This window comes from Pan troglodytes, chromosome 10, assembly GCF_028858775.2.
Source record: "Pan troglodytes isolate AG18354 chromosome 10, NHGRI_mPanTro3-v2.0_pri, whole genome shotgun sequence".
Lineage (NCBI taxonomy): Eukaryota > Metazoa > Chordata > Mammalia > Primates > Hominidae > Pan > Pan troglodytes.
Genome location: NC_072408.2, coordinates 27,943,919 through 27,957,545, shown reverse-complemented (window position 1 = coordinate 27,957,545; position 13,627 = coordinate 27,943,919). Strand labels below are relative to the sequence as shown.

General features: G+C 38.8%; 1 protein-coding gene across 15 annotated transcripts in view; it reads right to left on the bottom strand.

Annotated features, from left to right (window-relative positions):
* Window positions 1–11,632, bottom strand: part of LOC112204985 (solute carrier organic anion transporter family member 1B3-like) — a 112,462-nt gene extending 100,830 nt beyond the window's left edge. For 8 of the 15 annotated variants that reach the window (XR_008538257.2, XR_008538259.2, XR_008538258.2 and 5 more), the window contains exons 1-2: window positions 11,508–11,631; window positions 9,414–9,561 (exon numbers count right to left, since the gene is read on the bottom strand). Coding sequence is in view for 9 of the 15 variants with exons in the window: in XM_054663106.2 (XP_054519081.2) it covers window positions 9,414–9,497 (84 nt within the window). In the remaining 6 variants the exon portion in view is untranslated. Of the gene's footprint in view, window positions 1–2,970; window positions 3,077–9,413; window positions 9,562–11,507 lie in introns of those variants that run through there. The other 7 variants (XM_054663109.2, XM_054663110.2, XM_063785486.1 and 4 more) reach the window with 4 other exon arrangements.
* Window positions 11,633–13,627: the final 1,995 nt, after the last annotated feature.

Genomic DNA, 13,627 nt, shown 5'->3' with positions numbered 1-13,627 from the left:
CACGTCTGGCTAATTTTTGTATATTTATTAATAGAGTCTGGGTTTCACCATGTTGGCCAGGCTGGTCTTGAAGTCCAGACCTCAAGTGATCTGCCCACCTTGGCCTCCCAAAGTACTTGGATTACAAGGATGAGCCACCGTGCCCAGCCTATTCTGTTAAATTAAAGGGCTTTTACTTCTGGGTCAAAAAAGCACGCCAAGTCCTGCTAAATCTTAAGCCGTAACACCAGTCAAACCCTCATCTTCAGACCCAGGAAAAGATGATAATCAAAACAAACTGCATTCATGAGACACAGTGCCAGAAATTAAAACTGCTGAACCCCTCTAATCCCAGGGACTGTCACAGAAGGCATGCGTCTGTGAAATTATAAGGGCCAATTTTGAGAGATAAACTTAGTTCAGAGTTTCCATATAAATTACACATTAATATTATAGGTTGATGAAAGACCAGCATCAGGGCCCCTGTGTTAGATAAACAAGGTTCTTATAGCATTAACCCATTTTTTAATTTAAAAAAACATTAAAAGGTTATTTAAAGGTTTATGGAAATTATAGCTTATGGTCAAAATGATTAAAATTTAATAGATTTGTTTATAAGATTTGAGAGACAGATTTAATTGGCCTCATGCAGTCTCTCTTAGGGCTCATTGTTTGGGAAATTAAGTCTCCTCTCTCAAAAAATAAAGATTTTTGCCTTTTTTAAAAAAACTTTGTTATCACTTTGACTAAATGAATGATTTATTTTACAATTACCTATGAGCCTATATTATCATATTAAGTATTTTAAACTTCTGACATTTGACAGACTTTCCAAAATCAAATTGTAAAATTAGTACTTGGACTTCATATATTTATTAATAATAGGTCTCCAGAAGTCCAAAAGAGACATATTTGACTTATTTGGTATGGTAAAGTCATACAGGAAGCACTGTCAAACAAACAATGACATTTAACCTTCTTTGGATTATATTTACTTGAATGTGTTATTATTATGTGTTCCAAAAATATATGCAATTCCTGTGATTCTAATATGTCTTAGTAGATGTTGTCAGTAGTAATTATGATTATTATGTAAAATTGCTGTATGCCACAGAAGAAACCAAATTTACTTGTCAATGGTGTCTTTAACCATGGCTGTTCTAAGATTTTTGTCATTCACAATAGTTGTTTTACTTTAATCCTTTTATAGGACAGTTTGTAATCTGCTATAGAACTCTGAGTACTCCTAAAAAATAAGTTTTTGATAAATTTAGATATACCATCATTGGAATAGATAGGAAAATTTCCAGGCCTTTCATGGAGAGCTCATATATTAATAAGTCTTGCTGACCCAATATTGAGCAGAACATGGAGTTAATTGCATGGACCAAACTAATAGAAGACTGAAATAATCTTGTATAAGATTTTGTTTAAAACATTTGCTGATTGGTTTTATTTTTCAGAGTCAAGAAAACTTTCCTTTTAAGCTATTTACAGCTTTATCAATTTAATAAAGTGAATTTAGTAAATTCAGTAAAATTTGTTCTTATGAGCAAAATTTAAAATATAATTCCTTTCTCTCAACCTAATTTCTCCAAAATTTGAAAACTATTTTGAGAGTATTCTCAATTTATGGCAATATAATTATTTGCATAAGTTTAATAAGAATATATTTTCTTTTATCACAGGACGTAATTCGAGACACTCGTTATTTTACCAAGTCCTTGACTGGAATGACATTTTCTGATTGCCTTGAGAAAAGGAGGCTGACCTACAGAGCCAATAGAAGCCCCTTGGAAAAACTAGCCCCATATCTTATCCTTTACAGGGTCATGACCTGTGGTAAGTAAAGAATGTCACTTTTTGACTGGTCCAGGAACTCCAAGTTTTCTTAAGACCTCAGAAAGAGAAGAATTCACCCAGTTCACATATGTATCTGCAGGCACAGATAAATCCTTGGCTAGGCTTCAGGCATTTACAAACGTCCAATCTTACATTCGTTGTGCAAAAAGATCCAGCAAAGCCAATTCACAAAAAGAGAGAGCTCCTATATGGCAAATGATTATTCTTGTTGCACTTTATACAAATAATTAAACCAAGTGTAAAAGTACTAAAATTTATTTTACCAATAAATTGGTCCTACTATGATTTTCTGTTTAATAAAACTGGGGAATTGAAGAGAGAAAAAATATGCTTCTATAAATTATAGTACCTGTTTGATTCTAGTCTTGCCTAAGGTTTATCAGTTTTTATTATTTTCTACAATTTGAAATAAATTCTAAAATTTTTCCTGACTACAAGTCTCCAAATAATGTTTTCAATTTTTTCTTTCTTTTCTCCTTTCCTTTCATTTTCCTTTCCCCCGTATTGTCCAATTTAAAATTACTAAATATTAAGCTGTGATTTTCTTAAGCCATGGGGATGCAAACTAGACAACTTAAACTTCAGAAGAAAATAACAGAAACCGATTTATACACACAAACCATTTCATACGTGCCTACTGACAACACACTTCAGAGTGATATGGCCTATATCAGTTTTCCAGGATTGTTCCTTTTACTGTGTGTTTGTCTCTCTTCCTCCTCCTATTTTTTTCTTTGCAGGACATAAGATTTCACAACCTGCTAAAAATGAGCATTCCTAATAATGTGGGATCTATTGTTCTAGGAATAAACCATCACAGCCATGCGAGATCAGACAAAATTCAAGACCAAGGAGTAACTTTCTTCTAAAATGCTTTCTTCAAAAGATTTTAAAAGGAAAAAGGCAGGGGTATGAAAGGAAAATAAAAACTTGAGACCCCAATTCACTATGACATAAACAAAATTAAGCTAAAAGCTGAGTTCTGCAAAAAGATGCCTTTCCTTAAGCAGATAGCTACAGATAAAAGGTTAAATATTTCCACAGGTAGCTAGTCTGTGTTCACCTTATATTGTGTAAAGTGCCGATTTACCGAGCACAAGACAAATAAATAATTGACCATTCCCTTACCTGCTAGTTTTTCTCTTGCAACATGTGGATTCAGTAATGTGACCATACATTGCCACTGTCAGGCCTCTGAGCCCAAGCCAAGCCATCCCATCCCCTGTGACTTGCACGTATACGCCCAGATGGCCTGAAGTAACTAAAGAATCACAAAAGAAGTGAAAAGGCCCTGCCCCGCCTTAACTGATGACATTCCACCATTGTGATTTGTTCCTGCCCCACCTTAACTGAGTGATTAACCCTTTGAATTTCCTTCTCCTGGCTCAGAAGCTCCCCCACTGAGCACCTTGTGACCCCCACCCCTGCCCACCAGAGAACAACCCCCTTTGACTGTAATTTTCCTTTACCTTCCCAAATCCTATAAAACGGCCCCACCCCTATCTCCCTTCACTTACTCTCTTTCCGGACTCAGCCCAACTGCACCCAGGTGAAATAAACAGCTTTATTGCTCACACAAAGCCTGTTTGGTCGTCTCTTCACCCGGACACACATGAAATTTGGTGCCGTGACTCGGATCGGGGGACCTCCCTTGGAAGATCAATCCCCCGTGCTTTTCTGGGGGAGGGACAACTACCCCAACCCCTTCTCTCCATGTCTCTACCCATTCTCTGCTTTTCTGGGGGAGGGGCAAGTACCCCTCAACCCCTTCTCCTTCACCCTTAGCAGCAAGTCCCGCTTTTCTAGGGGTCAAGAACCCCCAATCCCTTATTTCCATGCCCCAACCCTTTCTCTGCTTTTCTGGAGGGCAAGAAACCCCCACCACTTCCCCATGTCTCTACTCTTCTCTGGGCTTGCCTCCTTCACTATGGGCAAGCTTCCACCTTCCATTCCTCCTTCTTCTCCCTTAGCCTGTATTCTTAAGAACTTAAAACCTCTTCAACTCTCACCTGACCTAAAATCTAAGCGTCTTTTTTCTTCTGCAATGCCACTTGACCCCAATACAAACTCGATGGTAGTTCCTAATAGCCAGAAAAATGGCACTTTCAATTTTTCCATCCTACAAGACCTAAATAATTCTTGTCATAAAATGGGCAAATGGTCTGAGGTGACTGATGTCCAGGCATTCTTTTACACATCAGTCCCTTCCTAGTCTCTGCCCAATGCAATTCATCCCAAATCTTCCTTCTTTCCCTCCCGCCTGTCCCCTCAGTCCCAGCCCCAAGCATCGCTGAGTCTTTCTAATCTTCCTTTTCTACAGACCCATCTGACCTCTCCCCTCGTCGCCAGGCCGAGCTAGGTCCCAATTCTTCCTCAGCCTCTGCTCCTCCACCCTATAAACTTTTTATCGCCTCCCCTTCTCACACCTGGTCTGGCTTACAGTTTTGTTCCGTGACTACCCCTCCCCTACCTGCCCAGCAATTTACTCTTAAAAAGGTGGCTGGAGCCAAAGGCATAGTCAAGGTTAATGCTCCTTTTTCTTTATCCCAAATCAGAAGCGTTTAGGCTCTTTTTCATCAAATATAAAAACCCAGCCCAGTTCATGGCTCATTCAGCAGCAACCCTGAGACGCTTTACAGCCCTAGACCCTAAAAGGTCAAAAGGCCATCTTATTTTCAATATACATTTTATTACCCAATCTGCTCCCGACATTAAATAAAACTCCAAAAATTGGAATCTGGCCCTCAAACCCCATAACAGGACTTAATTAACCTCACTTTCAAGGTGTACAATAATAAAACAAAGTTGCAATTCCTTGCCTCCACTGTGAGACAAACCCCAGCCACATCTCCAGCACACAAGAACTTCCAAACGCCTGAACCGCAGTGGCCAGGCATTCCTCCAGAACCTCCTCCCCCAGGAGCTTGCTACAAGTGCCAGATATCTGACCACCAGGCCAAGTAATGCCCACAGCCCAGGATTCCTCCTAAGCCGTGTCCCATCTGTGCGGGACACCACTGGAAATCGGACCGTTCAACTCACCTGGCAGCCACTCCCAGAGCCCCTGGAACTCTGGCCCAAGGCTCTCTGACTGACTCCTTCTTGGCTTAGCGGCTGAAGACTGATGCTGCCTGATCGCCTCGGAAGCCCCATAGACCATCACAGACGCTGAGCTTTAGGTAACTCTCACAGTGGAGGATAAGTCCGTCCCCTTCTTAATCAATACAGAGGCTACCCACTCCACATTACCTTCTTTTCAAGGGCCTGTTTCCCTTGCCTCCATCACTGTTGTGGGTATTGACAGCCAGGCTTCTAAACCTCTTAAAACTCCCCAACTCTGGTGCCAACTTAGACAATACTCTTTTACGCACTCTTTTTTAGTTATCCCCACCTGCCCAGTTCCCTTGTTAGGCTGAGATATTTTAACCAAATTATCTGCTTCCCTGACTATTCCTGGACTACAGCTGCATCTCATTGCTGCCCTTCTTCCCAATCCAAAGCCTCCTTTGCATCTCCTCTTGTATTCTCCCACCTTAACCCACAAGTATAAGATACCTCTACTCCCTCCTTGGTGACCGATCATGCACCCCTTACCATCTCATTAAAACCTAATCACCCTTACCCCACTCAATGCCAATATCCCATTACAGCATGCTTTGGAAGGATTAAAGCCTGTTATCACTCGCCTGCTACAGCATGGCCTTTTAAAGCCTATAAACTATCCTTAAAATTCCCCCATTTTACCTGTCCCAAAACCAGACAACCCTTACAAGTTAGTTCAGGATCTATGCCTTATCAACCAAATTGTTTTGCCTATCCACCTCATGGTACCAAACCCATATACTCTCCTATCCTCAATACCTCCCTCCACAATCCATTATTCTGTTCTGGATCTCAAACATGCTTTCTTTACTATTCTTTTGCACCAGTCATCCAAGCCTCTCTTCGCTTTCACTTGGACTGACCCTGACACCCATCAGGCTCAGCAAATTACCTGGGCTGTACTGCCGCAAGGCTTCCCAGACAGACCCCATTACTTCAGTCAAGCCCAAATTTCATCCTCATCTGTTACCTATCTCGGCATAATTCTCGTAAAAACACACGTGCTCTCCCTGATGATCGTGTCCGATTAATCTCCCAAACCTCAATCCCTTACAAAACAACAACTCCTTTCCTTCCTAGGCATGGTTAGTGTGGTCAGAATTCTTACGCAAGAGCCAGGACCGCACCCTGTAGCCTTTCTGTCCAAACAACTTGACCTTACTGTTTTAGCCTAGCCCTCATGTCTGCGTGCAGCAGCTGCCACTGCTTTAGTACTTTTAGAGGCCCTCAAAATCACAAACTATGCTCAACTCACTCTCTACATTTCTCATAACTTCCAAAATCTATTTTCTTCCTCATACCTGACGCATATACTTTCTGCTCCCTGGCTCCTTCAGCTGTACTCACTCTTTGTTAAGTCCCACAATTACCACTGTTCCTGGCCCAGACTTCAATCCAGCCTCCCACATTATTCCAGATACCACACCTGACCCTCATGACTGCATCTCTCTGATCCACCTGATGTTCATCCCGTTTCCCCACATTTCCTTCTTCCCTGTTTCTCACCCTGATCACCCTTGATTTATTGATGGCAGTTTCACCAGGCCTAATCACCACACACCAGCAAAGGCAGGCTATGCTATAGTACAAGCCACTAGCCCACCTCTTAGAACCTTTCATTTCCTTTCCATCGTAGAAATCTGTCCTCAAGGAAATAACTTCTTAGTGTTCCATCTGCTATTCTATCTGCTATTCTACTACTCCTCAAGGATTATTCAGGCCCCTTCCCTTCCCTACACAACAAGCTCGAGGATTTGCCCCCGCCCAGGACTGGCAAATTAGCTTTACTCAACATACCCCGAGTCCCAAAAACTAAAATACCTCTTTGCCTAAGTAGACACTTTCACTAGATAGGTAGAGGCCTTTCCTATAGGGTCTGAGAAGGCCACCGCAGTCATTTCTTCCCTTCTGTCGACATAATTCCTCAGTTTAGCCTTCCCACCTCTATACAGTCTGATAAAAGACCAGCCCTTATTAGTCAAATCAGCCAAGCATTTTTTTAGGCTCTTAGTATTCAGTGACAGACTTATAGTCTATTAAAAACACACCTCACCAAGCTCAGCCACCACCTTAAAAAGGACTGGACAATACTTTTACCACTTTCCCTTCTCAGAAGTCAGACCTGTCCTCAGAATGCTACAAGGTACAGCCTTTAAGCTCCTGTATAGACGCTCCTTTTTATTAGGCCCCAGTCTCATTCCAGACACCAGACCAACTTAGACTGTGCCCCAAAAACACTTGTCATCCCTACTATCTTCTGTCCAGTCACTCCTATTCACCGTTCTCAACTACTCATACATGCCCTGCTCTCGTTTACACTGCTGGTTTACACTGTTTCTCCGAGCCATCACAGCTGATATCTCCTGGTGCTATCCCCAGACTGCCACTCTAGAAGAGTGACTACAGAGTGGCCAGGCATGGTGGCTCAAGCCTGTAATCCCAGCACTTTCAGAGGCCGAGGCAGGCGGATCACGAGGTCAGGAGATCGAGACCATCCTGGCTAACATGGTGAAACCCCATCTCTACTACAAATAAAAAAAAAAAAAAATTAGCTGGGCGTGGTGGCGGGTGCCTGTAGTCCCAGCTACTCAGGAGGCTGAGGCAGGATAATGGCATGAACCCAGCAGGTGGAGCTTGCAGTGAGCCAAGATCATGCCACTGCACTCCAGCCTGGGTGACAGAGCGAGACTCCATCTCAAAAAAAATTATACTATAGAGTTATAGTAACCAAAACAGCATGGTACTGGCATATAAACAGACACATAGACCAATGAATCAGAAGAGAGAACCCAGAAACAAATCCACACACCTACAGTGAGCTCATTCTTGACAAAGGTGCCAGGAACATTCAATGGGGAAAAGACAGTCACTCCAATAAATGGTGCTAGGATGAAACTAGACCCCTATTTCTAGCCATATACAAAAACGAATCAAAATGAACTAAAGACTTAAATCTAAAGACCTCAACCCATAAAACTACCTCAATAAAATATTGGGGAAACTCTCCAGGACGTTCATCTGGGCAAAAATTTCTTGAGCAAATTCCTTACCCCAGAAACACAGAAAAATTGACAAGCAGGATCACATCTAGTTAAAATGTTTCTGCATAGAAAAGGATACAACCAACAAAGTGAAGAGACAACCCACAGAGTAGGAGAAAATATTTGTAAACTACCCATCTGTCAAGGAATTAATCACCAGAATGTCTAAGTAGTTCAAACAATTTTATAGGACCAAATCCAATAATCCGATCAAAAGGTAGGCAAAATATTTGAATATACATTTCTCAAAAGAAGACATACAAATAGCACACAGGCATAGGAAGAAGTGCTCAACATCACTGATCATCAGAGAAATGCAAATCAATACTACAATGAGATGCTATCTCACCCCCAGATAAAATGGCTTATATCCCAAAGACAGGCAATAACAAATGCTGGTGAGGTTGTGGAGTAAAAGGAATTCCTTGTACACTGTTGGTGGCAATAAAAATTAGTAGGACCACTATGAAGAACAGTCTGGAGGTTCCTCAAGGAACTAAAAATTGAGCTACCATGTGATCCAGCAACCCCACTGCTGGGTATATACCCAAAAGAAAGCGAATTCGTATATCTAAGATTATCTGTACTTCCATGTTTGTTGCAGCACTGTTTACAATAGCTAAGATTTGGAAGCAATGTAAGTGTGCATCAGCAGATGAATGCGTAAAAAAAAGTGGGACATATACACAATGGAGTACTATTCAGCTATAGAAAGAATGAAATCTAGTCATTTGCAACAAAATGAACTGGAGATCATTATGTTAACTGAAATAAGCCAGGCACAGAAAGACAAACATTGCATGTTCTCACTTATTTGTGGGATCTAAACATCAAAACAATTGAATTCATGGACACAGTGAGTAGAAGGATGGTTACCAGAGGCTGGAAAGGGTCATGGGGGTGTGGGGGTAGGACGATGGGGATGATTTATGGGTACAAAAAATAGTTAAAAAGAATGAATAAGACCTACTATTTGATAGCACACAGGGTGACTATAGTCAGTTACTTAACTGTACCTTTTAAAATAAAGTATAATTGGATGGTGTGCAACTCAATGAAAAAATGCTTGAGGAAATGGATGCCGCATTGTTCATTATTTGCTTATTTCACATTGCATGCCTGTACCAAATCATCTCATGTACCCCATAAACATACATACCTACTACATACCCACAAAAATTAAAAATTAAAAAGTTAAAAATAAATAAACCTTTATTCATAAAATAATTCTAGCAAAGCAATAACTTCAATCAGATTAAAAACTGATTTAAATCAATATAGGGATTATTTTGTTAATATTTTAATGTATGCTTCAATAGAAAAATTATAATATGAGATATAATGTTCTTTTTGACAATTAGTGGCCTTTCTATACATAAAAATTTTCCATTAACTTATTTTAGTTTGAAAATATAAAACCCATTCTACCTTGAATCCATTGCAGCGTCTTGTTTTCTTTTTCTCTGAAGATTCTGACTCTGCTGTTTTATTCAAACGTTGATGTTGGTCCATTATTAAACTACAGATACCACGTGAATATTTTAATTGTTGCTGATACTTGGTTTGAAATGATCACCTGTTAAAAAAGAAAAAGTATAATTTATTTTACTTTAACAATATACAATTTAAAAATAGGAAAAGCCACAAGCTCAATATCAATCAATCCATCATTCTCTAATATTCATTCAGGGCCTGCTATTTCCTGACCGCAGGACTAGGTCAATGCTGGACACAGAGGAGGAAAGACAGACACAAACTCCTAGCCTAAAGAGATTATAATTTACTTAGAAAAATAATTTTCATAGAGAGAAATTTGAAACAATAATATAAAACCACACACTAGATTGTATGAACAACAATTTTAAATTATAGAAATTAAAATTTTTATATTTTCTACATATCCAGATTACAAGATTTATGAAAGGAAATTTATGTTTATGTTATCCTTATAAGTTTATAAAGTGCCAAATGATGACTTGCACATAGTGGATACTCAAAATGGGTTGAAAAATAATGTAAATAATAATGATTAGGATAGCCTCAGGCAGTTTCATAGAGGAGATGCCTATGGAACAAGGCTCAAAAAGCAGATAAAGTTTGGATTTGTTTAAAAGAGCAAAATATATTCCAAGTATCTCTCAGAGAGACTCTGGCCACGCCTGACTTTACCATCATCATGATCTTACTGTATTTAGGGTTTATCCATTTATTTTTCAAGAGAAAATACATGCATGTAGTTAAAAATGCAAAAAAAAAAAAGAAAAGGCAAAGATTCTGCTTATAACCTTTGTCCCCTTATCCAGAAATCTGGTATGCATTTATTTTATTTTTTTTTTTTGAGACGGAGTCTTGCTCTGTCTCCCAGGCTGGAGTGCAGTAGCGTGATCTTGGCTCACTGTAAGCTCTGCCTCCCAGGTTCACGCCATTCTCCTGCCTCAGCCTCCCGAGTAGCTGGGACCACAGGCGCAGGTGCGTGCCACAACGCCCGGCTAATTTTTTTGTATTTTTAGTAGAGATGGGGTTTCACCGTGTTAGCCAGCATGGTCTCGATCTCCTGACCTCCTGATCCGCCCGCCTCGGCCTCCCAAAGTGCTGGGATTACAGGCGTGAACCACCGCGCCCAGCCTTAATATGCATTTTTAATTAAATACATAATATTTTCTCTTTTAATATAAATGTAAGCATACCAGTATTACTGCACTCTACCTTTTTATCTTCTGTATATACTTTATATTAATAAAAGTCCTCCTCATTTTGCTTATGGTAGCAGGGTATTCTGATGTTTCTAATATATGTAACTAGTTCTATATCGTTAACTATTTAGCTTATATCTAATTATTTCATATTAGAAAATGTTCTTAATATGTTATATGTCATTTTATGTGTGGTCATGTCTGTAGGATAAATTCCTACAAGTGAAGTTTTGAAGTCAAAGTATATGAGAAATCATAAGTTTGAGAGTTATTAAGCCCCTATTTTAAAGACCAGTAAAATGAGTCAAATTTACGTCAGTTGACTCTTTTATATAGAACAGTGGAATATTTATAAGGTTTAGAGATGTATTCTTGTTCATACATATATGCATAACACATATTTATGTATATAAAGTATATAAGCAGATACATAACATAGATACAGGTATACGTTATGTATATAGCATATATATGTAGATACATGCTATGTAGATATATGCTATGTAGCTGCTTATATAGATACCTTAGATATGTAAATATCAATGTTATCTATATAAGCATCCGATTTGTAATAGAATACTGATTATATAATATATATGATATAGGTTATATGTACAATTGATTCTCACTTTTTGCAATAATTATGTTCCATAAAGTTGCTGGGAACACTGATCTGAGGCTTTAAGGGCTCAGAACACAAGTGTGGAGAAGACACAGAGCATAAAATCAGTAATATTTATCATAACTACCAAAAACATTTTCACTGAAATTTGATAAAATTTCTTACATAAAAGAAATGTTTTAATTAGACAACCTCGACGGTTCTTACCTGGACTTTGAATGCTACAGCAACTGCAACAAGTCCATCCTTTTTCTGATGTTAAAGTCTCACTTTAAATGGTTAGTTGGCTTTTTATTTGTTTGTTTTTATGAGTCCGATGATGATTAACCATCTTATTAGCTCATTGTCCTAGGCAAACAGAAAAAACATACCTAGCTAATTCTAGGAGTTCATCCCAGAAGCCTATCTTTTAAACATTTTATTAATAATTTCTCAGAATGTACACATTATGTTAACATTAGAAAATAAATTATTTCTGGGAATGATTTATTTCTTATTCAATTAAGTTGGTTGCATAAGATTTTCTTCTTTAGAAATACAAATACAACACATTATCCAAAGTATTTAAAACTATTCCAAATAGAAAATATGTCAAGGCGATTTTTTAAAATGTCCCTACATGTTACATTAGCATTCAAAAAATAAAACATACCCTCTTTGCTTGTTACATGTGTATGGATCTAATATGACGTACATGGACACTGGATATCTCACATGGAATACTAAATTGCCAATTAATTACAAGACTAGTCTTCTAAATGACAAAAATCAAGACTAGTCTGTATGATATATTCCTTACATCAATGTGTAAAGGAATAATGATCTCCTTCTATTGACTTGCTTTTTAGAGAATGGAAGACCTTCAGTCACTTGAAACTTTTCTTGAGTAAGGATGAAGTCGAATTAATTAATTCAGTAACTCAAACATATTTGACTCCCTCCTATATCTCAGGCACATGGCTGTGTTTTAGAAGTGTACTACAATAATATAAATAATAAACGGACTCTTCTCTCACATGTATATATATACACACATGCATGAGTGTATGTATATATGTATGTATGTGTATGTGTGTATGTATACAGCAAAGAGAGAATGCATGTATGAAAACATTGTTACCCCTTATCACTGACAGGACAGTTGTTAATACAGTTGCAGCAATATGTATTTAATTTCTATATCACAGTTATTTGATAAACTATTTTTTTTTTTTTTTTGAGACGGAGTCTTGCTCTGTCACCCAGGCTGGAGTGCAGCAGCCCGATCTCGGCTCACTGCAAGCTCCGCCTCCCGGGTTCACGCCATTCTTCTGCCTCAGCCTCCCGAGTAGCTGGCACTACAAGCGCCCGCCACCATGCCTGGCTAATTTTTTCGTATTTTTAGTAGAGACGGGGTTTCACCATGTTAGCCAGGATGGTCTCGATCTCCTGACCTCGTGATCTGCCCACCTCAGCCTCCCAAAGTGCTAGGATTACAGGCGTGAGCCACCGCGCCCAGCCTAGATTAGTTCTATACGTGGTTAATTCATGGAAGTATTAGAATAATGAAAGGAACCAGAGTGTGGAGGGAGAGAAGGATTAGAAAATGTGGGGAACACTGAAGTGTAGACCTGGGGCAGGGAAAATTAGAACTAGGCTCCCAAACACCCCTCTGTTGAGTCAAAATCTACTGGGGAGCCTTTGTCAAAAGTGGGATCCAGCCCCACACCCAAGAGATTCTGATTCACCAGTTCGGAGATTATGCTTTTTAAATAAGCACTTAGAATAATTTTTACATACTGTCAGCTTTTGAGAACCATCATAGCAGAGATACTAAACATTTATTATCAGTTTTATGGCTTTTCTTTTATTCAGAGTGGGAAGACAGTTTGGATATTCTCATGCTAATGGTTTTCTCCTCACACATCCATTTCATTCAAGACACATCAATTTCATTTGGGACAGATACATGCATAGAATGAAGATAAAATAGTACAAATGCACTGAGAAACTTTCTAATCCCTAAACTAACGCTATCAGTGGTAAAATTCTGGAATGTTTTCAGAAGTCAAAGAGCATTCTCTGTGCCCTTTTTTCTTCCTATGTAAGTAATTAGACTTCCCTTTTTGTGGGACTTGTGGAAAAAATAAGAGTGGTCAGAGGAAACACATTGCAACACTTTTTTTCAAGATAAATATTATGCTAACAGCTGTGGATCAATACAACTCCAAATTTGCTTAAAACAATCTGCTGTTTGTTGCCGCAATAATCATCACAGTTCTGATGAAATATTATGGGCTTTGAAGTTTGATAAACTTTGATACCAATGTCTCTGCTACTTGACAGCA